At 43.8% G+C, this 23,406-nt stretch overlaps 1 protein-coding gene across 7 annotated transcripts in view; it reads left to right on the top strand.

Annotated features, from left to right (window-relative positions):
* Positions 1 to 363: 363 nt before the first annotated feature.
* The window catches only part of LOC115200246 (dnaJ homolog subfamily B member 5), a 34,193-nt gene continuing 11,150 nt past the window's right edge, over positions 364 to 23,406 (top strand). Inside the window, exons 1-4 of one of the 7 annotated variants that reach the window (XM_029763145.1) lie at positions 364 to 664; positions 1,133 to 1,245; positions 2,089 to 2,325; positions 2,862 to 3,526. In XM_029763145.1, coding sequence (XP_029619005.1) covers positions 2,115 to 2,325; positions 2,862 to 3,526 — 876 coding nt within the window. In that variant the 5' untranslated portion in view covers positions 364 to 664; positions 1,133 to 1,245; positions 2,089 to 2,114. The other 6 variants (XM_029763147.1, XM_029763151.1, XM_029763146.1 and 3 more) reach the window with 6 other exon arrangements.

Genomic DNA, 23,406 nt, shown 5'->3' with positions numbered 1-23,406 from the left:
TGGTCAAAATATGAAAGAAAAGATTCTGACAGCAGAACTCTCTACTGATGACATCCTCTTCAAAGAGAGAAAAGATAGTTAATATGGAGCAGGAGGTTGGGAAGGAGACAGGGGCTGCATCTCAATAGTCTCCTCTCCTCCTCGTTTGTGTGGGTGAAGAAGGTTCTAGTCCCTGAGTGCCATTATCACATGTACCAGCGTTTATACCACAGGCAAAGCCTACTCACGCACAATATACACACTGTCCCAGCCTCCAGCACCATCCACGGGCATTGAATCAATCTGCCTGGGCGAACACACAGACATACCCACAGTCAGAGAGAGGGAGTATTTTCTTTTACAGAAGAATCCCAGCTCTCTCAGACAGAATCAGAACTGGAATGTAGACTGGTCTTAAACTCCAGGCTGTAAACTTCATTCCTGGGAGCTCAAGTAAACCAACAACTCAATGAGTGGATCGATGATTTAATGGATTGGATAAATTGATAACTGAAATCAATCAACTTCTCAGTGCAACAAATGATTGGGGGTACGACCGATTGATGGGCGAGTCCACCGTGGCTGACAGTGCGCATTGAACAGTCCACTGGTAAAATACTCAGCTGTCGCGCAGAGGAGCGGAGAAGAACAGTCAGTGAAGTCCAGAGACAGTCACTCGGACAAGGTAAGACGGTACTGGACCCACCTACGGACTAACTTACTGAAAGTAGGCATAGTTATAGACTCTCTGACTATTTAAGTTTATAGACAGGGATTTGATTTCTTCACTGCAGGACTGGCCGCTGTAGTCTAGGTATGCAGTATTTCAGTGAAGTTTTACATTGGAAGTGGAAATAAAGTGACGAGGGTCTATTTAATTGAACGTCACACACCGCATAACTACGGTATGCGATTTGGAGTCATTGATTGATTGGCAGTAAAACGTTTTATTCGTTGAAGTCAGAGCGTTCTTCTATTTGGTCACCGGCTATTTCAGGTTAAAATTAGCTTTTTGGTCTTAATTTAAGGTTAGGGTTGGGCATAAGGTTAGCAGTGTGGTTAAGGTTAGGACCATTTTAGAAATAGGCAGGGTTTAGCCATAATTAAGACTTTGTGGCTTTTTTAGGCTAACTAGTGACGACCGCTATTTCAGACCCGTCAGCGGTTGAACTCTGACGGCACATGTTAAAGACCGGAGAGGGATACCAGGGCAGGAGAGGGACATGTTCGTCTGATCTGCCGATGTTCTGCTGAAAATTATCACTGGTAGGAAACGTTTAATTTCATCCCTCATCCAGTGTTGTTTTTTTATCCGCAGCGCCGGCTACTGTCAGTTTCCACGGCTGTCATAGGCTAATTAAAGCCTATTAAAGGCTGTGTTGCGCCTCTGCATTTGCCAATCGATAGGTTCGATTCACACACACGGAGAGAGTTGTTATTGTCTCTGGTGGAACTGCAACTGCTCGTGAAATTCGGCTCTGCAAAGCTGGTGACCTGTGCGGTTTCTTTGTCTCGTTCTACGGTAGAGATTCACAGCGGTGTGGGCAGGTTATTTTGGCTACATGAAAAACAGAAACAGCAAAGCACCTAAATAACAACCATACATAGGCCTATAGTCTACCATATGTTGTAGTTAATTCAACGAAGCTCGCAAGGAATGTAGGTAAGAGACTGTCTACGACACTGACAGACGCATGGTCAGTGTCATATTCAACAACTCTGCAGTTTCATGAGGCTATAGCATGTAACCCCTCTTACTCACTCTGCATGTGTGTGTACCTGTTGTGCTTGAGTGTGTAGTACCAGAGTGAGTAGTGCCAGATGGAAGGAAATTCCTCACATGCACTAACTTTGAGCTTTTACTACACTGCCATGGCAACACAACCATACCGCATTACTATAGCAACATGGCAAGTTCCACAAATATATCTAATCTGCAATGGGGAAAATGCTTCTATTCATTAGAATACTCACCTATTTACTAACATAGGTGTGTGTGTCTCACCAGAGAGTCAGGCTGGTGTGGATCAGTTCTTCAGCCATAGATGCTATAAAACCCTGGGCCTCCCTAACCCAGTAACCTTTCTCACACTCTCCCTCTACCTCCAGAGAGCCAGGTGTGAGAGGTCGTTGCCATGGGGAAGGACTACTATAAGATGCTGGGTATTCCTAAGGGTTCTAATGAGGAGGAGATCAAGAAGGCATATCGCCGCATGGCGCTGAGGTTCCACCCAGACAAGAACACAGACGCTAATGCAGAGGATAAGTTTAAAGAGATCGCTGAGGCCTACGAAGTTCTGAGTGACCCCAAGAAGAGGGTCATCTACGACCAGCTAGGAGAGGAGGGTAAGATAGAGAGAGGCTCACTATTCTGAGTGTGGTCGGTGTGATTAGAAGTGTCATGAAGTCGTCTATCTTTCTGTGTGTGTCATTGTGTGATAGAGCGAGAACACTGAGCAGACTCCTTTCCTTATTTAGCTATCCCCCTACCTCACCCTTCTGCCTCTACTGTCTAACTGTTCTCTCCTGTCTGACCGGCTCTTTCCACAGTGTGTTTCCACCTCTCAGATAGGCCTGAATCCATGAGGTGGCAGAGATAAGAATAGCAATGAGGTGTGTGTGTGTTAGTTAAGCTGCGTGTAGTCTTATCAGTTTCTGTAGCAGCAAATCTTTTGCTAGACCACTGCCCCCCCCCCCCCGATCCCATGGGAACTCTCGCCCATGTGGGTTCTCTCTGACTGCTGCTCATGGCTCCAGGGCCTCTGCTCCTCAAACTCCCTCCTAACTGTTGTAAAAAACACTTTAAAATTCTACAGAGGAGGAATTGGGCTACCTCTCCATCTGGGTGTGTGTGTACTCACATCCCTGTCTCTCTCCGTCAGGTCTGAAGGCGGGGGGCAGTAGTGGTCAGTCTGGGGTTCCTGGCGGGTCATACCACTACACCTTCCATGGGGACCCCCACGCCACCTTCGCATCCTTTTTTGGCGGCTCCAACCCCTTCGACATGTTCTTCGGACCGCACCGCAACCACCATAACCGCTCCAACGGCTTCCACTCCAAGGTCCACAACCACCACAATGACCATGACATGGAAACCGACTTGGATGAGGATGACCCCTTCACCTCATTCACACACTTCGGCTTCCCCGGGGGGGTCAACGGCTTCCCTGGCCATGGCGGGGGCAGGAGGAGGGGAGTGCAGTCGGAACGTCTGGCGGGGTCCAGGAGGCAGCAGGACCCCCCGGTGGTCCATGAGCTGAAGGTGTCTCTGGAGGAGATCTTCCATGGTTGCACCAAGCGGATGAAGATCACCAGGAGGAGGCTGAACGCTGATGGCAGGAGCAGCCGGACGGAGGATAAGATCCTGAACATCGTGATAAAGAGGGGATGGAAGGAGGGCACCAAGATCACCTTCCCTAAGGAGGGGGACGAGACACCAGAGAACATTCCAGCAGACATCGCCTTTGTGCTCAAAGACAAAGGACATGCCCACTTTAGGAGGGACAGCTCCAATATCATCTACACCTGCAATATCAGTCTGAAGGAGGTAGGATCTGTCTGTCTCTGTCTCTGTCTGTCGTCTGTCTGTCGCTGTCTGTCTGTCTCTGTTGCTCTGTCTGTCTGTCTGTCTGTCACTATCTTTCTTTCTTGATTTCTTTTTCTTTCTCACACAGCCTATCACCACAAATACCTTCACAGAAAACTGTCTGCCTGTGGCATTGCTTTGTTCAGACTACAAAACACATTTTTTTCTTTTCTCTCTGCCGCTTTCGCTCTCCCTCTATCCACAAATACCCGACAGAACACTCACACAGAACTGGAGGCCGGTGGTATTACCCTGTTCAGACAATAGGATAAAAAAAATTAACAAATTTAAACAAGACAACACTCACTCTCTTTCTGTCTATTTACCTCTAGGTTTTCACAAGGGAACTGTGTTTCTGTGTTAATATTATTTTAGCAAGTGAGGATGTTCTTGGGCAGTGCCGGGAGATGTCTGTGTGCAGTTACACATCAGTACTGCACCTAAAAGGAACCGTTCCTCTGACGAATACACTACCTAGCTCATCACATCCCTCCAGTGTCTCTGGGAATTGAGTTGAGCCCTGGCTGGGCAGACTGAGTGCTGTGCAGAATGTATCTCTGGCACTGCAGTGTGAGTGAGCATGGAGGAATGTGTTATCCCTGTGTGACAGGGCCACTCACACTCTACCCTGTCCTGCCTCATGTCTTCCTTTATGATAGCTTTTTTTAATGAGCACAACAGTCGTTATAGTGCTAACTAAGTCATCTGCTGCTTAAACAGACAATAAAGCATTTATTCATTTAGACAGCTCTCTTTCTCTTTCATACATGCACATACAACTACACAGAGAGAGAGAGAGCAGGATTGTGTAGTTAAACCGTCTGTCAGAGTACCACCTTATTTAATTAAAGCTCTATTCATGTGTGCTCACTAAGCTCAGCTGTGACCAGCCTGTGAAATGAAACACTCTTTTATAGTTCCAATATAGCTGCCATTCATCTGCTGCCTATTTTAATGGGCTGGCTAATAACAGATCCTCGAATGGCCGTTGTGTACATATTAGTTTACACAAGGAGCTCAGTGCTCAGATGGGCATGTTAACCAGTAGTCCTTACTTTCTGTCAAACAGTTATCTTAGTGTCACAAACTGCCATAAATGTTTTAGTTATGAGATAGTTAATGCATCCAGTAAAGAGGCAGTTCAGTTGGTGGAATGTGCAGTGTTAAATTACATAGTTGCTTTTCTCCGGAAATGCACAGATTTAGTATGTTAACTTCAATCCAGGGAAGGAAATAGACCGGAGTGAGAGGTGGGGAGGGAGGAAGGGGAGTTGTTGGAGGGAGAGAGTATTAGGGAACTGGGTCATCTGAATTAGTATCCAAAGCAAATACAGCTTACATTTCTACTGCCAGGGAGCTTTGCTTCCATCCAGCAGCTATGGGAGGTATGATTACAGAGTTCTGGCACTGGGCCTCTGTTAATTGGCTCCCTGGGTTTATACACTGTTAGCTGTGCTGGTTGATTTTAAACTCTGTTAGCTGGCTGGGTTTTGGCCTTATGATAGCTTGGTTAGACCCTATGCTAGCTACGCTGGCTGGTTTCAGTCCCGATGTTCTACATAGGCTTTTGGTCTAAAAATAACAGGCCCAAAGTTATAACATCTATAGAAGACACAGGAATGTCAATGGGGGAGGTGTTGCTGTATACAGTGCATTCAGAGACTATTCAGACCTCTTGACTTTTTCTACATTTTGTTACGTTACAGCCTTATTAATAAAATTATTCAACTGTCCCCCCCATCAATCTACATACAATACCCCATAATGACAATCCAAAACAGGTTTTTAGAAACTTTCGCAAATGTATAAAAGATAAACTGATATTACATTTAACTAAGTACTGATGCTTTACTCAGTACTTTGTTGAAGCACCTTTGTCAGCGATAACAGCCTTGAGACGTATTGGTTATGACGCTACAAGCTTGGCACATGTATTTGAGGAGTTTCTCCCATTCTTCTATGCAGATCCTCTTAAGCTCTGTCAGGTTGGATGGGGAGCGTCTCTGCACAACTATTTTCAGGTCTCTCTAGAGATGTTCGATCGGGTTCAAGTCCGGACTCTGGCTGGGCCACTCAGACATTCAGAGACTTGTCCCAAAGTCACTCCTGCGTTGTCTTGGTTGTGTGCTTAGGGTCGTTGTCCTGTTGGAAGATGAACCTTCACCCCAGTCTGAGGTCCTGAGTGCTCTGGTGCAGGTTTTCATCAAGGATCTCTCTGTACTTTTCTCCGTTCATCTTTGCCTCAATCCTGACTAGTCTCCCATTCCCTGCTGCTGAAAAACATCCCCACAGCATGATGCTGCCACCACCATGCTTCACTGTAGGGATGGTGCTAGGTTTCTTCCCGACGTGACGCTTGACATTCAGGCTAAAGAGTTCAATTTTGGTTTCATCAGACCAGAGAATCTTGTTTGTCATGGTCTGAGAGTCTTTAGGTGGCTTTTGGCAAACTCTAAGTGGGCTGTCAAATCAAATATTATTTGTCACATACCCGTGTTTAGCAGATGTTATTGCGGGTGTAGTGAAGTGCTTCTAGCTCCAACAGTGCAGTAATCTCTAACAATACACACAATCTGAAGTAAGGAATGGAATTAAGAATATATAAATATTTGGATGAGCAATGTCAGAGTGGCATAGACTGATACAGAATATACATATGAGATGAGTAATGCAAAATATGTAAACATTATTAAAGTGACCAGTGTTCCAATTATTAAAGTGGCCAGTGATTTCAAGTCTGTATATAGGGCAACAGCCTCTAATGTGCTAGTGATGGCTATTTAACAGTCTGATGGCCTTGAGATAGAAGCTGTTTTTCAGTCTCTTGGTCCAAGCTTTGATGCACCTGTACTAACCTTGCCTTCTGAATGATAGTGGGGTGAACAGGCAGTGGCTCGGGTGGTTGTTGTCCATGATTATCTTTTTGCGCCTTCCTGTGACATCGGGTGCTGTAGGTGTCTTGGAGGGCAGGTAGTTTGCCCCCGGTGATGTGTTGGGAAGACAGCACCACCCTCTGGAGAGCCCTGCGGTTGCGGGCGGTGTGGTTGCCGTACCAGGTGGTGATACAGCCCGACAGGATACTCTCAATTGTGCATCTGTAAACATTTTGTTTGGGGGGGGGGGGGGGGGTTAGGTGCCAAGCCAAATTTCTAAAGCCTCCTGAGGTTGAAGAGGCACTGTTGCACCTTCTTCACACTGTCTGTGTGGGTGGACCATTTCAGTTTGTCAGTGACGTGTACGCCAAGGAACTTGAAGCTTTCCACCTTCTCCAGTGCGGTCACATCAATGTGGATAAGGCGGTGCTCCCTCTGCTGTTTCCTGAAGTCTATGATCAGCTGTTTTGTTGACGTTGGGTGAGAGATTATTTTCCTGGCACCACACTCCCAGGGCCCTCTCCTCCTCCCTGTAGGCCATCTCGTCATTGTTGGGAATCAGGCCTACTACTGTTGTCGTCTACAAACTTGATGATTGAGTTGGAGGCGTGCGTAGCCATGCAGTCATGGGTGAACAGGGAGTACAGGAGGGGGCTGAGCACGCATCCTTGTGGGGCCCCAGTGTTGAATATCAGCGAAGTGGTGTTGTTTCCTACCTTCACCACCTGGGGCGGCCCGTCAAGAAGTCCAGGACCCAGTTGTACAGGGAGGGGTTCAGACCCAGGGCCTCAAGCTTAATGATGAGCTTGGAGGGTACTATGGTGTTGAATGCTGAGCTATAGTCAATGAACAGCATTGTTACATAAAGTTGAAGTCGAAGGTTTACATACACCTCAGCCAAATAAATTTCAACTCAGTTTTTCACAATTCCTGACATTTAATAAAAGTAAAAATTCCCTGTCTTAGGTCAGTTAGGATCACCACTTTATTTGAAGAATGTAAAATGTCAGAATAATAAGTGATTTTTCAGCTTTTATTTCTTTCATCATATTCCCAGTGGGTCAGAAGTTTACATACACTCTAAGTATTTGGTAGCATTGCCTTTAAATTGTTTTACTTGGGTCAAACGTTTCGGGTAGCCTTCCACAAGCCTCCCACAATAAGTTGGGTGAATTTTGGCCCATTCCTCCTGACAGAGCTGGTGTAACTGAGTCAGGTTTGTAGGCCTCCTTGCTCGCACACGCTTTTTCAGGTCTGCCCACAAATTTTCTATAGGGTTGAGGTCAGGGCTTTGTGATGGCTACTCCAATACCTTGACTTTGTTGTCCTTAAGCCATTTTGCTACAACTTTGGAAGTATGCTTGGGGTCATTGTCCATTTGGAAGACCCATTTGTGACCAAGCTTTAACTTCCTGACTGATGTCTTGAAATGTTGCTTCAATATATCAATCAAATGTATTTATAAAGCCCTTCTCACATCAGCTGATGTCACAAAGTGCTGCACAAAACCCCAGCCTAAAACCCCAAGGCTATGAGGGGTGGCCAGTCCTCTTCTGGCTGTGCTGGGTGGAGATTATAACAGAACATGGCCAAGATGTTCAAATGTTCATAGATGACGAGCAGGGTCAAATAATAATAATCACAGTGGTTGTCGAGGGTGCAACAGGTCAGCACCTCAGGAGTAAATGTCAGATGACTTTTCATAGCCGATCATTCAGAGTATCTCTACTGCTCCTGCTGTCTCTAGAGTTGAAAACAGCAGGTCTGGGACAGGTAGCACGTCCGGTGAACAGGTCAGGGTTCCATAGCCGCAGGCAGAACAGTTGAAACTGGAGCAGCAGCACGGCCAGGTGGACTGGGGACAGCAAGGTGTCATCAGGTCAGGTAGTCCTGAGGCATGGTCCTAGGGCTCAGGTCCTCCGAAAGAGAGGGAGAGAGAATACTTAAATTCACACAGGACACTGGATAAGAAGACAGGAGAAATACTCCACATTTAACAGACTGACCCTAGCCCCCCGACACACAAACTACTGCAGCATAAATACTAGAGGCTGAGACAGGAGGGGTCGGGAGACACTGTGGCTCCATCTGACAATACCCCCGGACAGGGCCAAACAGGCAGAATATAACCCCATCCACTTTGCCAAAGCACAGCCCCAACACCACTAGAGGGATACCTTCAACCACCAACTTATCATCCTGAGACAAGGCAGAGTATAGCCCACAAAGATATAATATATCCACGTAATTTTCCTTTCCCATGAAGCCATCTATTTTGTGAAGTGCACCAGTCCCTCCTGCAGCAAAGCACCCCCACATGATGCTGCCACCCTCGTGCTTCATGGTTGGGATGGTGTTCTTCAGCTTGCAAGTCTCCCCCTTTTTCCTCCAAACATAACGATGGTCATTATGGCCACACAGTTCTATTTTTGTTTCATCAGACCAGAGGACATTTCTCCAAAAAGTACGATCTTTGTCCCCATGTGCAGTTGCAAACCGTAGTCTGGCTTTTTTTATGGCGGTTTTGGAGCAGTGGCTTCTTCCTTGCTGAGCGGCCATTCAGGTTATGTCGATATAGGACTCGTTTTATTGTGGATATAGATACTTTTGTACCCTTTTCCTCCAGCATCTTCACAAGGTCCTTTCCTGCTGTTCTGGGATTGATTTGCACTTTTCGTGCCAAAGTACGTTCATCTCTAGGAGACAGAACGCGTCTCCTTCCTGAGCGGTATGACGGCTGCGTGGTCCCATGGTGTTTATTCTTGCGTACTATTGTTTGTACAGATGAACGCGGTATCTTCAGGCATTTGGAAATTGCGCCCAAGAATGAACCAGACTTGTGGAGGTCTACAATTTTTTTTCGGAGGTCTTGGCTGATTTCTTTTGATTTTCCCATGATGTCAAGCAAAGAGGCACAGAGTTTGAAGGTAGGTCTTGAAATACAGGTACACCTCCAATTGACTCATTATGTTAATTAGCCTATCAGACGCTTCTAAAGCCATGACATCATTTTCTGAAATTTTCCAAGCTGTTTAAATGTGAATGTAAACTTCTGACCCACTGGAATTGTGATACAGTAAAATAATCTGTCTGTAAACAATTGTTGGAAAAATTATTGCTTCATGCATAAAGTAGATGTCTAACCGACTTGCCAAAACTATAGTTTGCTAACAGGACATTTGTGGAGTGGTTGAAAAACAAGTTTTAATGGCTCCAACCTAAGTGTATGTAAACTTCCAACTTCAACTGTAGCTATTCCTCTTGTCCAGATGGGATAGCGCAGTGTGATTTGCGATTGCATCATCTGGATCTATTGGGTCGGTAAGCAAATTGAAGCGGGTCTACGGTGTCAGGTAAGTTGGATGTCATATGTCTTTAACTGAGGAGTGGCTTCCCTCTGGCCACTCTACCATAAAGGCCTGATTGGTTGAGTGCTGCAGAGACGGATGTCCTGGAAGGTTCTCCTATCTCCACAGAGGAACTCTGGAGCTCTGTAAGAATGATGGAGTCTCCTGTGTCCTTGGGGACCTTTTAATGCTGCAGAAAGTTTTTGGTACACTTCCCCAGATCTGTGCCTCGACACAATCCTGTCTCAGAGCTCTACGGACAATTCCATCGACCTCATGGCTTGGTTTTTTCTCTGACATGCATTGTCAACTGTGGGACCTTATATAGACAGGTGTGTGCCTTTCCAAATCATGTCCAATCAATTGAATTTACCACAGGGGGACTCCAAGTTGTAGAAATATCTCAAGGATGATCGATGGAAACAGAATGCACCTGAGCTAAGTTTCGAGTCTCATAGCAAAGGGTCTGAATACTTAGAAAACAGATACCTTTTTAATACATTTCCAAAAATGTCTAAAAACCTGTTTTCACTTTGTCATTATGGGGTATTGTGTGTAGATTGCTGAGGAAAAAAATATTTAATCCATTTTAGAATAAGCCTGTAACGTAACAATGTGGATAAAGGCATTTGGATATACACTGCTCAAAAAAATAAAGGGAACACTTAAACAACACAATGTAACTCCAAGTCAATCACACTTCTGTGAAATCAAACTGTCCACTTAGGAAGCAGCACTGATTGACAATAAATTTCACATGCTGTTGTGCAAATGGAATAGACAACAGGTGGATATTATAGGCAATTAGCAAGACACCCCCAATAAAGGAGTGGTTCTGCAGGTGGGGACCACAGACCACTTCTCAGTTCCTATGCTTCCTGGCTGTTTTGGTCACTTTTGAATGCTGGCGGTGCTTTCACTCTAGTGGTAGCATGAGACGGAGTCTATTACCCACACAAGTGGCTCAGGTAGTGCAGCTCATGGCACATCAATGCGAGCTGTGGCAAGAAGGTTTGCTGTGTCTGTCAGCGTAGTGTCCAGAGCATGGAGGCGCTACCAGGAGACAGGCCAGTACATCAGGAGACGTGGAGGAGGCCGTAGGAGGGCAACAACCCAGCAGCAGGACCGCTCCTCCTTGCACAAAGGCGGAGGTAGAAGCACTGCCAGAGCCCTGCAAAATGACCTCCAGCAGGCCACAAATGTGCCTGTGTCTGCTCAAACGGTCAGAAACGGACTCCATGAGGGCCCGACGTCCACAGGTGGGGGTTGTGCTTACAGCCCAACACCGTGCAGGACGTTTTGCATTTGCCAGAGAACACCAAGATTGGCAAATTCGCCACTGCCGCCCTGTGCTCTTCACAGATGAAAGCAGGTTCACACTGAGCAGGTGACAGAGTCTGGAGACGCTGTGGAGAACGTTCTGCTGCCTGCAACATCCTCCAGCATGACCGGTTTGGCGGTGGGTCAGTCATGGTGTGGGGTGGCATTTCTTTGGGGGGCCGCACAGCCCTCCATGTGCATGCCAGAGGTAGCCTGACCGCCATTAGGTACCGAGATGAGATCCTCAGACCACTTGTGAGACCATATGCTGGTGCGGTTGGCCCTGGGTTCCTCCTAATGCAAGACAATGCTAGACCTCATGTGGCTGGAGTGTGTCAGCAGTTCCTGCAAGAGGAAGGCATTGATGCTATGGACTGGCCCGCCCGTTCCCCAGACCTGAATCCAATTGAGCACATCTGGGACATCATGTCTCGCTCCATCCAGCAACGCCACGTTGCACCACAGACTGTCCAGGAGTTGGCGGATGCTTTAGTCCAGGTCTGGGAGGAGATCCCTCAGGAGACCATCCGCCACCTCATCAGGAGCATGCCCAGGCGTTGTAGGGAGGTCATACAGGCACGTGGAGGCCACACACACACTACTGAGCCTCATTTTGACTTGTTTTAAGGACTTTACATCAAAGTTGGATCAGCCTGTAGTGTGGTTTTCCGCTTTAATTTTGAGTGTGACTTCAAATCCAGACCTCCATGGGTTGATAAATTGGATTTCCATTGATTTATTTTTGTGTGATTTTGTCAGCACATTCAACTATGTAAAGAAAAAACTATAAGATTATTTCTTTCATTCAGATCTAGGATGTGTTGTTTAAGTGTTCCCTTTTTATTTTTTTAAGCAGTATATTAACAGAGGTATATTTTCTAGGTGACATAAATATTGACTGTCCACTCATTAAAAAGCTCAACTGTGACCAGTGCTTTCAGGTAATCAATCAACCTACCAGGTTATACACAAACAGCACAGGAAATAAATCATTGACATGTATCTGTGTATTTATTAATGCTGCCGAAATCTGCTCTAAAGCAGTATCCCCACCCATCGGCTGTAATGATCATAATATTGTAGCCATATCTAGAAAAACCAAAGGCTGGGCCTAAACTCCAATCCAAACTAAGAGACATACAAGAGGAACTGTAGTGATTCCCATGTTGAAGCTGTAAAGAATATTTACTGGTCTGTTGTGTATAATGAGGAGCAACCAGGCCCTTCACTTGACGCATTTATGAAATTACTTCTTCCAGTTACTAGCATGCTTCCAATAAATAAACTGACTGTAAAAACTACTAAATCCCCATAGATTGATGAGGAATTGAAAAATGTGACTCACCACCTGGATTTGGTCTTATGTAGCAAAATTTGAAATTGTTTTTTTACATTGGATAGAAGTAGAGACTCAGAGCTACAAAATGGTATCTCATACACTGCATTTTTGAGGAACAATGGGAAAGTAATTCTGCTTTGAAAGTTGATTAAACTTGTAAACTCACTTTTGAGAAAATGGCCTTTGAATGTTTTGGTATCTAGTGAAGAGCTTTTCTTTGTCTACACCCATTCAGCATCATTCACACCCTCTTAAGCTTTAGCCCCACCCATCTTGTTTCGTTCTCGGAGCGTTCAGAGTGTACACTTGATGCTCTGGCCGATGATTTGTTTACCTCTGGATAACATGAAAACAGACTAACCAGCTTCGCTGGCAACAATTTCATTACACTTTTTTTTGCTGACGTTTACAGATACCGACCATATTCAACAGGTGTTGTACACTTTAGCTTAAGACATCTAGCTAGCTAGGTAGGTAAACAAAGTGTAAGATCACACACGTAACTTTTAGTTAACGAGCCAGCCGGCTAACGATAGCTAGTTAAATAACAATTAATACAGTGCCAAATAATGTTACTACCCTGCATGAATATGCTGGGAACTAACCAACCAGGTTCAATGTTAGCTAGCTAACATTAGGCTCTAACTAGAGAAGCAAACGGCTCTGGGATACGAATGATAACGTCAGCTAGGGAGCCAGCCAGCTAACGTTAGCTAGCTAGCTAGCTAACAGTACACTTCAGCTTGAAATGGAACCACTTCCTGTCAAAATTAGAAATGTAATATCTGAAAATGTAGCTAGCTATCTTACCTGTATACATCATCATGCATGATGGACGCATCTCCCTGTCACGAATGCCATGCCACGGTTGCCCTTAGTTTGAAGATGTAATCCGGAGACAGGTGTTTTCTCCATCTCTTTAGCTATCATACTCTAATTCCACTGATTTCAAAACTTGATCCTCAAATGGAGAGCAACACTTACGCAGCTCCACAACACAATACATAATACAAAAAAAGCCGCGTTCGACAGGATTACCAACAGACTGACCAGCTTAAATAGACAGAAGCCTTCTATGGCAGACCAATCCAAACTCCTCTCTCGGCATGTCCAGCCCACTCATTATCTCAGCCAATCATGGCTAGTGGGAAGGTTGCTTCTTTTTCTGTGGCTTAACCGACAAGGCTCGTAATTTAACAATTTTATTCGTATTTACAGATGCCATACAAGTTTGTTATTAAGGCATATGAAAGTTCACATGTTCGAGAAGGCATTTCTGCCAAAAAACGCATTTTGATAAACAGATTTTTTTACGTTCAAATGGCTCTCCTGTGAAGTTGTGACTTACGACATACAATTTGTGACCCCTTTCAGGAAACTAGGCACATGTCTGAGAGGGACGAGGCAAAACAAATGGCAAATTATTCTCACTGCACAGCCAATTGTAAAATATACTGTCAATTGAGAAATCGTGACTAAACTAGACAAAAAGAGGTAACTGTACTATGAAACAAAGCAAAAAAAAATGTAAGGTTGAGGTATGATAGTATAAAGCTTTTGGAGCACCCGAACTCAGCTTCATCCTTCATTGAATCAGATGTCTCATTCATCACAAAATCCTCTATTGCAAACTACTTTAATTACTTTTTCATTGGTAAGATTAGCAAAATTAGGCATGACATGCCAACAACAAACTATGAAGCTTCATATCCATGCATAACTGACCAAATTATGAAAGACAAGCATTGCAATTTTGAATTCCGTCAAGTGAGTGTGGAAGAGGTGGAAAAATTACTGTTGTCTATCAATAAAGACAAACCACCTGCTATTGACAACTTGGACGGAAAATTACTGAGGATGGTAGTGGACTATATTGCCACACCTATTTGCCATCTCTTCAATCTAAGTCTACAGGAATGTGTGTCTCCTCAGGGCTGGATGGAAGCAAAAGTCATACTGTTACCCAAGAATAGCAAAGCACCATTTACTGTTTCAAACATCCGACCAATCAGCCTGCTACCGACCCTTAGTAAACTTTTGGAAAAAAATGTGTTTGACCAGATACAATGCTATTTTACAGTAATGTACAACTGACTTTCAGAACACGTATAGGAAAGGGCACTCAATATTTACGGCACGAACACAAGTGACAGATGATTGGCTGAAATAAATGTATTAATTGTATTCATTTCAGTGCAGATTGACATTTATTGTTCATAGTCTGCTGTTGATAAAAATGTTTTATGGCTTTTACTAATACCTAGCATTGAGTAAAGCCTGTATCTATGTACGCTGATGACTCAACATTATACACGTCAGCTACCACAGCAAGTGAATTCACCTCTACACTTAACAAGGAGCTACAGTCAGTTTTAGAATGGGTGGCAAGTAATAAGCTAGTCATAAACATATCAAAAACTAAATGCATTGTATTTGGTACAAATCATTCACTAAAGCTAATCTAAATATTGTAATGAATAATGTGGCAATTGAACAAGTTGAGGAGACTAAACTGCTTGGTGTAACCCTAGATTGTAAACTGACAGTCAAAACATATTGATTCAACGGTAGCTAAGATGGGGAGAGGTCTGAATGTGATAAAGTGCTGCTCTGCTTTCTTGACATCACAATCAACTAAACAAGTCCTACAAGCCTTAGCTTTCGCACACCTGGACTACGGCCCAGTTAAATGGTCAAGTGCCACAAAGAAGAACCTAGGCAAATTAGTTGGCCCAGAGCAGCACTGCTGGCCCTTATATGTACACAGAGGGCCAATGTCAATATAATGCATGTCAGTCTCTCCTGGCTCAAAGTAAAGAACTTGACTGCATTACTACTTGTCTTTGTGTGGTATTGATGTGTTGAAAGCAACAAACTTGTCTGTTCAAACAGCTAAAACACAGCTCAGACACCCATACATAAGTCTTCAGAGGAAGAATGTGAGGACCATCCTCAGTGAATTTCATAAAAATTTCCTTTTTAGATAAAACTATACTAAATATATTCACGCCACCAAATAATTTATTTAAACACTGTTTTGCAATGAATGTCTACAGTAGCCTCAACAGCCCTCTGTAGGGTAGCACCATGGTGTAGCCTGAGGACAGTGTCGTGACGTTGTATTAGTTAATGTGACGACTGTTGCTCATCGAATGATTAACGGTTTATAATTGCGTGATTAAATGAATTAAGCAATGAATCAAGCAATTATTAACTCATTAACCTGGGGCACCATGGGAACATTGTTTTGATTGAGTTTCTATTTCCCAAATTAACTCAAAGGATATCAGAATATCGATTTTACAACAGTCGCTAAATTAATAAATTTCCTCTACAGTCTCATAATCTGAACGTCGTATAATCCGGGAATCTGCACGGACCCGGGCTTTACCACTGAATTTACCACACCAATCTTAGTTGATTATTTATTTACTAGCAAGCTAAAATGATGATAAAAATACACATACACAAAACACAGTCTAGCTATTGATTAGGACTTAGTACAACGGGCCAACACACTATGGCGCTTGTTACCCAAAATGGGGATTTTAAAGAGAGAGAAATAAAGGAAGTACACGAGAGAAATATACATTTGGGTTCATTTGTCAGCCATGCTTATTTAACTAGCCTCGCCCCGAACTGCCGCTCTTATGGGTCAGAATATAATGATGTAATTACGTGTTGGAGGTCTCAGGTGGGAAGCTCCGCGTGGGTCGTTTAGGCTTCTAAATGACGCACTTCTCCGGCGCAACTCTCTGGTTGTCCTCACGATGTCAGTGTCCTTCTTGGCTAAGTGGTCTGATCCTCACCCTTGATCGGAAAGGGGTCTTCTGAGGACAGACAGCTCTGTAGCTCAGAGCTCACAGCTTCGGCCTGAATGGTGTCGATACCACGATTCAATGGAGAGTGGAGGCTGGGTAGTTCGGCTTGAATTCACCCGCTTAGACACAGCTACTCGTCCGTAGCTCGTGTAGAAAAAAATTTCTTTGTCTTCAACCTTGTGTTTCGTTTTGGGGTTCGTCGACTTTGTTAGACCTTAGCTGCAGCTTGGGGTCAATTAGTCTCCTATGTTAATTCTTCACTCTCCTGTCTTATACCCTCGGGTCAGAAGTGGGTGTAACCGCCTTTAGGGCAATTCTCTGGGCGGACCAAGTAAAGGGGGCAAGGCTTAGATTTGGCTAAAAATCCGATTTTAGATACTAACTTCACATTTCATCTTTACCAAAACATTCTGTTTGATTTGGATATTTTCTACACAACGTACAATGTATAAACATCAGGCATATACTGGGAAAACTCTTAAAGGTACAATGTTTTAATAATAACGTCATCTCTTAACCTTTAAAAACAATACAAAAGTTACATACATTTTAATATTCCACCTCTCGTCATGACCACCATTGTGGCTGACGGAAACCATTGTTCCAAAGTCCCTTTATTGCATGTTTAATGTTCTGAGGCCAGTTCTCCATTGTTAGGACAAAGGAATTTCTCTGTGGCCTAAGTTTTATTATGGGCGTGAGGTGTCATAAAACCCCCACATCTTCAGACCCCTAGATCTCTCCTCCTCTGTTGGGGGTTTGGGAGATAATCTGTAGGGTGGTGGTCTCCTGTACCCTGACCTGATCAGGACAGTCATGACAACAGCTAGTTTCCGTCCTCCTCTGGGTACATTGACTTCAATACAAAACCTAGGAGGCTCATTGTTCTCACCCCCTTCAATAGACTTACAGTGCATTTGGAAAGTATTCAGACCCCCTTGACTTTTTCCACATTTTGTTACATTACAGCCTTATTCTAAAATTGATTAAATACATTTTTTTACTCATCGATTGTCACGAGAATTTTGCTATCTCAATGGTTGAACTCAACTATCACTCAAGCTTTGTCTATTTCCCAGAGGTCGTAAATCTCCGGTTAATAAAGAATTAGACAAAGTCTCAGATTCTGCAATAGATCAGTCCTTTATTCAGAGAGCGCCCTGACTTCAAAATAAGAACACAATCTTTTTATATCACACACACACACACACAAATTAACTCACATCAGTAGAAACTCCACCTCTCTTTAGGTGGGCTGTATTTTTCCAAAGTTCACATGCGTTGTTTATCACCCTTCTGCAACATGTTTCATCATCTTCTGCAAGCTTAGCCATTTCTAACAGTTTTTCTCCTCCCTAGGCTGGGGAGGCCTCTTTCCAGTTATTAGTTTCAACGTTGTTGACTGTTCAGTTGTCCTTGAATGTCTCAACTATACCCTGCTCATATTGTGAAATAGTAACAATGGCCTAGTCACACACATTATTGGATTATGACTCTAACACATTTCATACAATTATATGGTTTCAGGGTGGAATACTTTAGTCAATATCTTAAACATACAAATTATTCTTTCATCGATCTACACACAATACCCCATAATGACAAAGCGAAAAAACAGGTTTTTAGAAAATGTAGCAATTGTTTTACATAAGTATTCAGACCCTTTGCTATGACACTCAAAATTGAGCTCAGGAACATCCTGTTTGCATTGATCATCCTTGAGATATTTCTACAACTTGGAGTCCACATGTGGTAAATTCAATTGATTGGGCATGATTTGGAAAGGCACACACCTGTCTATATAAGGTCCCACAGATGACAATGCATGTCAGAGCAAAAACCAAGCCATGAGGTCGATGGAATTGTCCGTAGAGCTCCGAGACAGGATTGTGTCGAGGCACAGATCTGGGGAAGTGTACTGTAGCAAAAAATGTCTGCAGCATTGAAGGTCCACAGTGGCCTCTATCATTCTTAAATGGAAGAAGTTTGGAACCACAAAGAATCTTCCTAAAGCTGGCCACCCATCCAAATGAGCAATCAGAGGAGAAGGGCCTTGGTCAGGGAGGTGACCCAGAACCCGCTGGTCACTCTAACAGAGCTTCAGAGTTCCTCTGGGGCGATGGGAGAACCTTCCAGAAGTACAACCATCTCTGCAGCACTCCACAATCAGGTCTTTATGGTAGAGTGGCCAGACAGAAGCCACTCTTCAGTAAAAAAACACATGACAGCCCACTTGGAGTTTGCCAAAAGGCACCTAAAGGACTCTTAGACCATGAGAAACAAGATTCTCTGGTCTGATGAAACCAAGATTTAACTTTTTGGCCTTAATGCCAAGCGTCACGTCTGTAGGAAACCTGGCACCATCCCTACGGTGAAGCATGGTGGCAGCATCATGCTGTGGGTATGTTTTTCAGCGGCAGGAACTAGGAGACTAGTCAGGATCGAATGAAAGATGAACAGAGCAAAGTGCAGAGATCCTTGATGAAAACCTGCTCCAGAGCGCTCTGGACATCAGACTGGGGTGAAGGTTCACCTTCCAACAGGACAACGACCCTAAGCACATAGCCAAGACAACACAGGAGTGGCTTCGGGACAAGTCTCTGAATGTCCTTGAGTGGCCAAGCCAGAGCCCGGACTTGAACCCGAGACCTGAAAATATCTGTGCAGCGAAGCTCCCCATACAACCTGACAGAGCTTGAGAGGATCTGCAGAGAAGAATGGGAGAATTTCCCAAATTACAGGTGTGCCAAGCTTGTAGCATCATACCCAGCTGTAATTGCTTCAACCAAGTAATGAGTCTGAATGCTTATATAAATGTGATATTTCTGTTTATTTAAAAAAATGTTGCTTTGTCATTATGGGGTATTGTGTGTAGATTGATTTGGGGGGAAAAATAACTTTTATCCATTTTTAGAATTAGGCTAACATAAGAGAATGTGGAAAAAGTCAAGGGGTCTGAATACTTTCCGAATGTACTGTACACAGTAATTATGACTCCATCCGGTCAAAGCTCTTGCAGCATAAACTGACATGTTGTCCACTAAATCAAAGGATCAGAGAATGAATCTAGTACTGAAAGCATTCGCTACAGCTAGCTAGTAGTGCCTGAAATGTGGTGAGTAAAAACATTAGTTGAACAGTTTTGAAAAAATTAATTTCTACAAAAATAAAGAAGAGTGAGCGCTTATTTGGTATTTTTTTCCACTTTCACTTACTTAGCTAGCGAATGCAGCCAGCTAGTTTAGCCTACTCAAACACCCAGCTCAAACAGAGAGGGATGCTATGTTAACTGGCTAGCTATGGCTATCCAACACTGGAACTCTTCCAAGTCAAGGAAAGCTTTTGGTTTAAAAATCTTTTTGCCACCGGGGCCCACCGGTGTAACTGCTAAACTGCTTGCTGACTACATTGTACTGCATGATTGTAGCGGGTTAACTAACACGTTAGGTCTAGTAACTATGTTGACTATCACATTAGCTAATAATGGTGACAACAATGTAGGCTATGCGTGGCGGTAATGATATGAAGTTTTGGCTTAGAAATATATTTTTTTGCCTGGTGACAGACAGCTGATGTGTTGTAAACTGAAGTCCGCAAGCGAAGGGAGGAGGAGAGCGTGTAGATGCAAGAAGAAATTATAGCCACAATGATCAAAATGATCATTCTGTTTGTATGTGGCTGCTATGACAGTTCTTAAACGGAAGCAAACGGAACGAAACTGGGATAAACATACCTGAATTTGTCCAGTAGAAACTCTTGTTTGCAGAAACAACAAATGCCTTTTTGAAATCATAGTTGCGCACCTCATGTAGCCTAGCCCATAGGCCTATATGTTTTGATCATGGTTGTCACAACTAAAGTGGCCAAATAACTTCTTAAAATTAAGCACAATCAGCTTTACAAAGGGTGTAGAGTAACTGGCATACATACACAGCGCGAGTTTCAAGTTTGGGGAAGATCATTTTCACTATAAAAATGCACCTTTATAATAAAAGCATTACATGCATAATCACATTTGCGGTCACTTTTGAGAATGGTGTTTTCCCGCTAATGGAACATTCACGTGCTGTGTGCGCATTGCTGCGCTTATAATGTGAAGAAATAGCCTAATAGTTATTTTAAGCTAAAAGTTCTGATCTGTTGCGTCAGCCTCATTGCTTAAAAAAAATTGGGATGCTAGTGGTTGGTTAATTTGGGATCTATCGCGTCCCACAACTGTCCCAGACGTATGTTTTGAAATATTTATTTTTCCCCACAGAATAGGTAAACTTTTGTACGATGGGGGATACTACATTGACATCCGCTAGTACTTTTGCTGTTCGTTAGGCCTACTCATCTTGATGGCTGATGAAAAGTAAATGTGGACAGTTCTTCCAGTATCTTCAATATGCGCCTTGGAATTTTTACATTTTATTTCACTTTTATTTAACCAGGTAGGCTAGTTGAGAACAGGTTCTCATTTACAACTGCGACCTGGCCAAGATAAAGTAAAGCAGTGCGACACAAACAACACAGCGTTACACATGGAATAAACAAACATACAGTCCATAATACAATAGAAAAAGTCTATATACCGTGTGTGCAAATGAGGTAGGATAAGGGAGGTAAGGCAATAAATAGGCCATAGTGGCAAAATAATTACAATATAGCAATTAAACACTGGAGTGATAGATGTGCAGAAGATGAATGTGCAAGTAGAGAAACTGGGGTGCAAAGGAGCAAAATAAATAACAGTATGGGGATGAGGTAGTTGTATGGGCTACAGGTGCAGTGATCGGTAAGCTGCTCTGACAGCTGATGCTTAAAGTTAATGAGGGAGATATGAGTCTCCAGCTTCAGTGATTTTTGCAGTTCGTTCCATTGGCAGCAGAGAACTGGAAGGAAAGGCGGCCAAAGGAGGAATTGGCTTTGGGGGTGACCAGTGAAATATACCTGCTGGAGCACGTGCTACGGGTGGGTGCTGCTATGGTGACCAGTGAGCTGAGATAAGGCGGGGCTTTACCTAGCAAAGACTTATAGATGACCTGGAGCCAGTAGGTTTGGCGACGAATATGAAGCGAGGGCCAGCCAACGAGAACATACAGGTCGCAGTGGTGGGTAATATATGGGGCTTTGGTGACAAAACTGATGGCACTGTGATAGACTACATCCAATTTGCTGAGTGGAGTGTTGGAGGCAATTGAATGACATCGCCGAAGTCAAGGATAGGTGTGGGCAGCGATCGGTTGAAGAGCAGGCATTTAGTTTTACTTGCATTTAAGAGCAGTTGGAGGCCACGGAAGGAGAGTTGTATGGCACTTGAAGCTCATCTGGAGGTTAGTTAACACAGTGTCCAAAGAAGGGCCAGAAGTATACAGAATCGTGTCGTCTGCGTAGAGGTGGATCAGAGAATCACCAGCAGCAAGAGCGACATCATTGATGTATACAGAGAAGAGAGTCGGCTCGAGATTTGAACCCTGTGGCACCCCCATGACTGTCCAGACATCAGGCCCTCTGATTTGACACTGTCTGAGAAGTAGTTGGTGAACCAGGCGAGGCAGTCATTTGAGAAACCAAGGCTGTTGAGTCTGCCGATAAGAATGTGGTGATTGACAGAGTCTAAAGCCTTGGCCAGGTCGATGAATACAGCTGCACAGTATTATCTCTTATTGATGGCGGTTATGATATCATTTAGGACCTTGAGTGTGGCTGAGGTGCACCCATGACCAGCTCGGAAACCAGATTGCATAGCGGAGAAGGTACGGTGGGATTTGAAATGGTCGTTGATCTGTTTTTTAACTTGGCTTTCCAAGACCTTAGAAAGGCAGGGTAGGATAGATATACGTCTGTAGCAGTTTGGGTCTAGAGTGTCTCCCCCTTTTGAAGAGGGGGATGACCACAGCAGCTTTCCAATCCTTGGGGATTTCAGATAATACGAAAGAGGTTGAACAGGCTAGTAATAGGGGTTGCATCAATTTCGGCAGATAATTTTAGAAAGAAAGGGTCCAGATTGTCTAGCCCGGCTGATTTGTAGGGGTCCAGATTTTGCAGCTCTTTCAGAACATCAGCTATCTGGATTTGGGTGAAGGAGAAATGGGGGAGGCTTGGTCAAGTTGCTGTGGGGGTGCAGGGCTGTGGAATTGGATAAGGATGTGCGGAGTTGCGTCCCCGACGTGTTGGTCTTCACTTGTTGTCTGTGAGAGACCCAATCACGTGATGGAGATCCATGTGAGTGAGAGGTGCTTCGGAGCACGCAGCTGGGAGAAGGGAATTATAACTATTATATTCAGCCCAAGGGCACCACTGCCACTGGCCGCAAAAGGCATGGATTTATTTAGGGGGCATTACGGCCACACAAAGGAGATGCCGCCGGGAAAATCGAGGCATGTCAAATTGTGCTTGTCAAATTGTGAATGAGAGACTGGTGAAGTGTGTACAGCCTGCACAAAAAAAAAATCTGAGCTCATTCCTTTCATGCAATTATTTTCAAATCATCATTAGACGCATCATGCAGCCTTAGAATGTATTCAAAATCTTAACATATAGCCCAACGTTTGTATCACAACTAAAGTTACATTAATAACTGTTTAACCACTCCACACATTAGTTGCATGTGTGCACTCCTGTAAATCATTGAGAAAATATCCTTTCTATTTTATTGTTCAATTTCATTCTTCATACTGTAAAACAATATAAAATAATGCTACGAAATTCTAAGCAAATCTTGTCAGCAAAATGAATTAGTGCAGCCCACAGCCATATGGCAGAGCCAGATCAGGGCCTAGCATAAGGACAACTATTCTGTTCTTCTGAAATTGACAACATTTTCTTCATATCAGGTTTCTTTAGACCTGTCTAAAATAAATAATGGATTTATTGTGATGGTGTAGGCTATATTATATGGATTTGAGACTTTTTCAAAAGTAGCTGCTCCAAAGATCTGCATTTGGCTTGTATGCTTTGCGTGGAAGCCAGGAGATGCTAAATGTGTTTGTTACCAAGCGTCTCTTCACAGGCCCCAAGTCCAGAACAGACTCTGGAAAACGCACAGTACTACATAGATAGAGCCATGATTACATGGAAATCTCTTCCACATCAAGTACTGTAATTCAAGTGAGCTGAGCAGTAAAATCAGGTTTTTAAAAAACTGATGAAACATGAC

Source organism: Salmo trutta, chromosome 9 (assembly GCF_901001165.1).
Source record: "Salmo trutta chromosome 9, fSalTru1.1, whole genome shotgun sequence".
Lineage (NCBI taxonomy): Eukaryota > Metazoa > Chordata > Actinopteri > Salmoniformes > Salmonidae > Salmo > Salmo trutta.
Note: the sequence above shows the minus strand (reverse complement) of the source record. Positions and strands in the feature narration are given on the sequence as shown.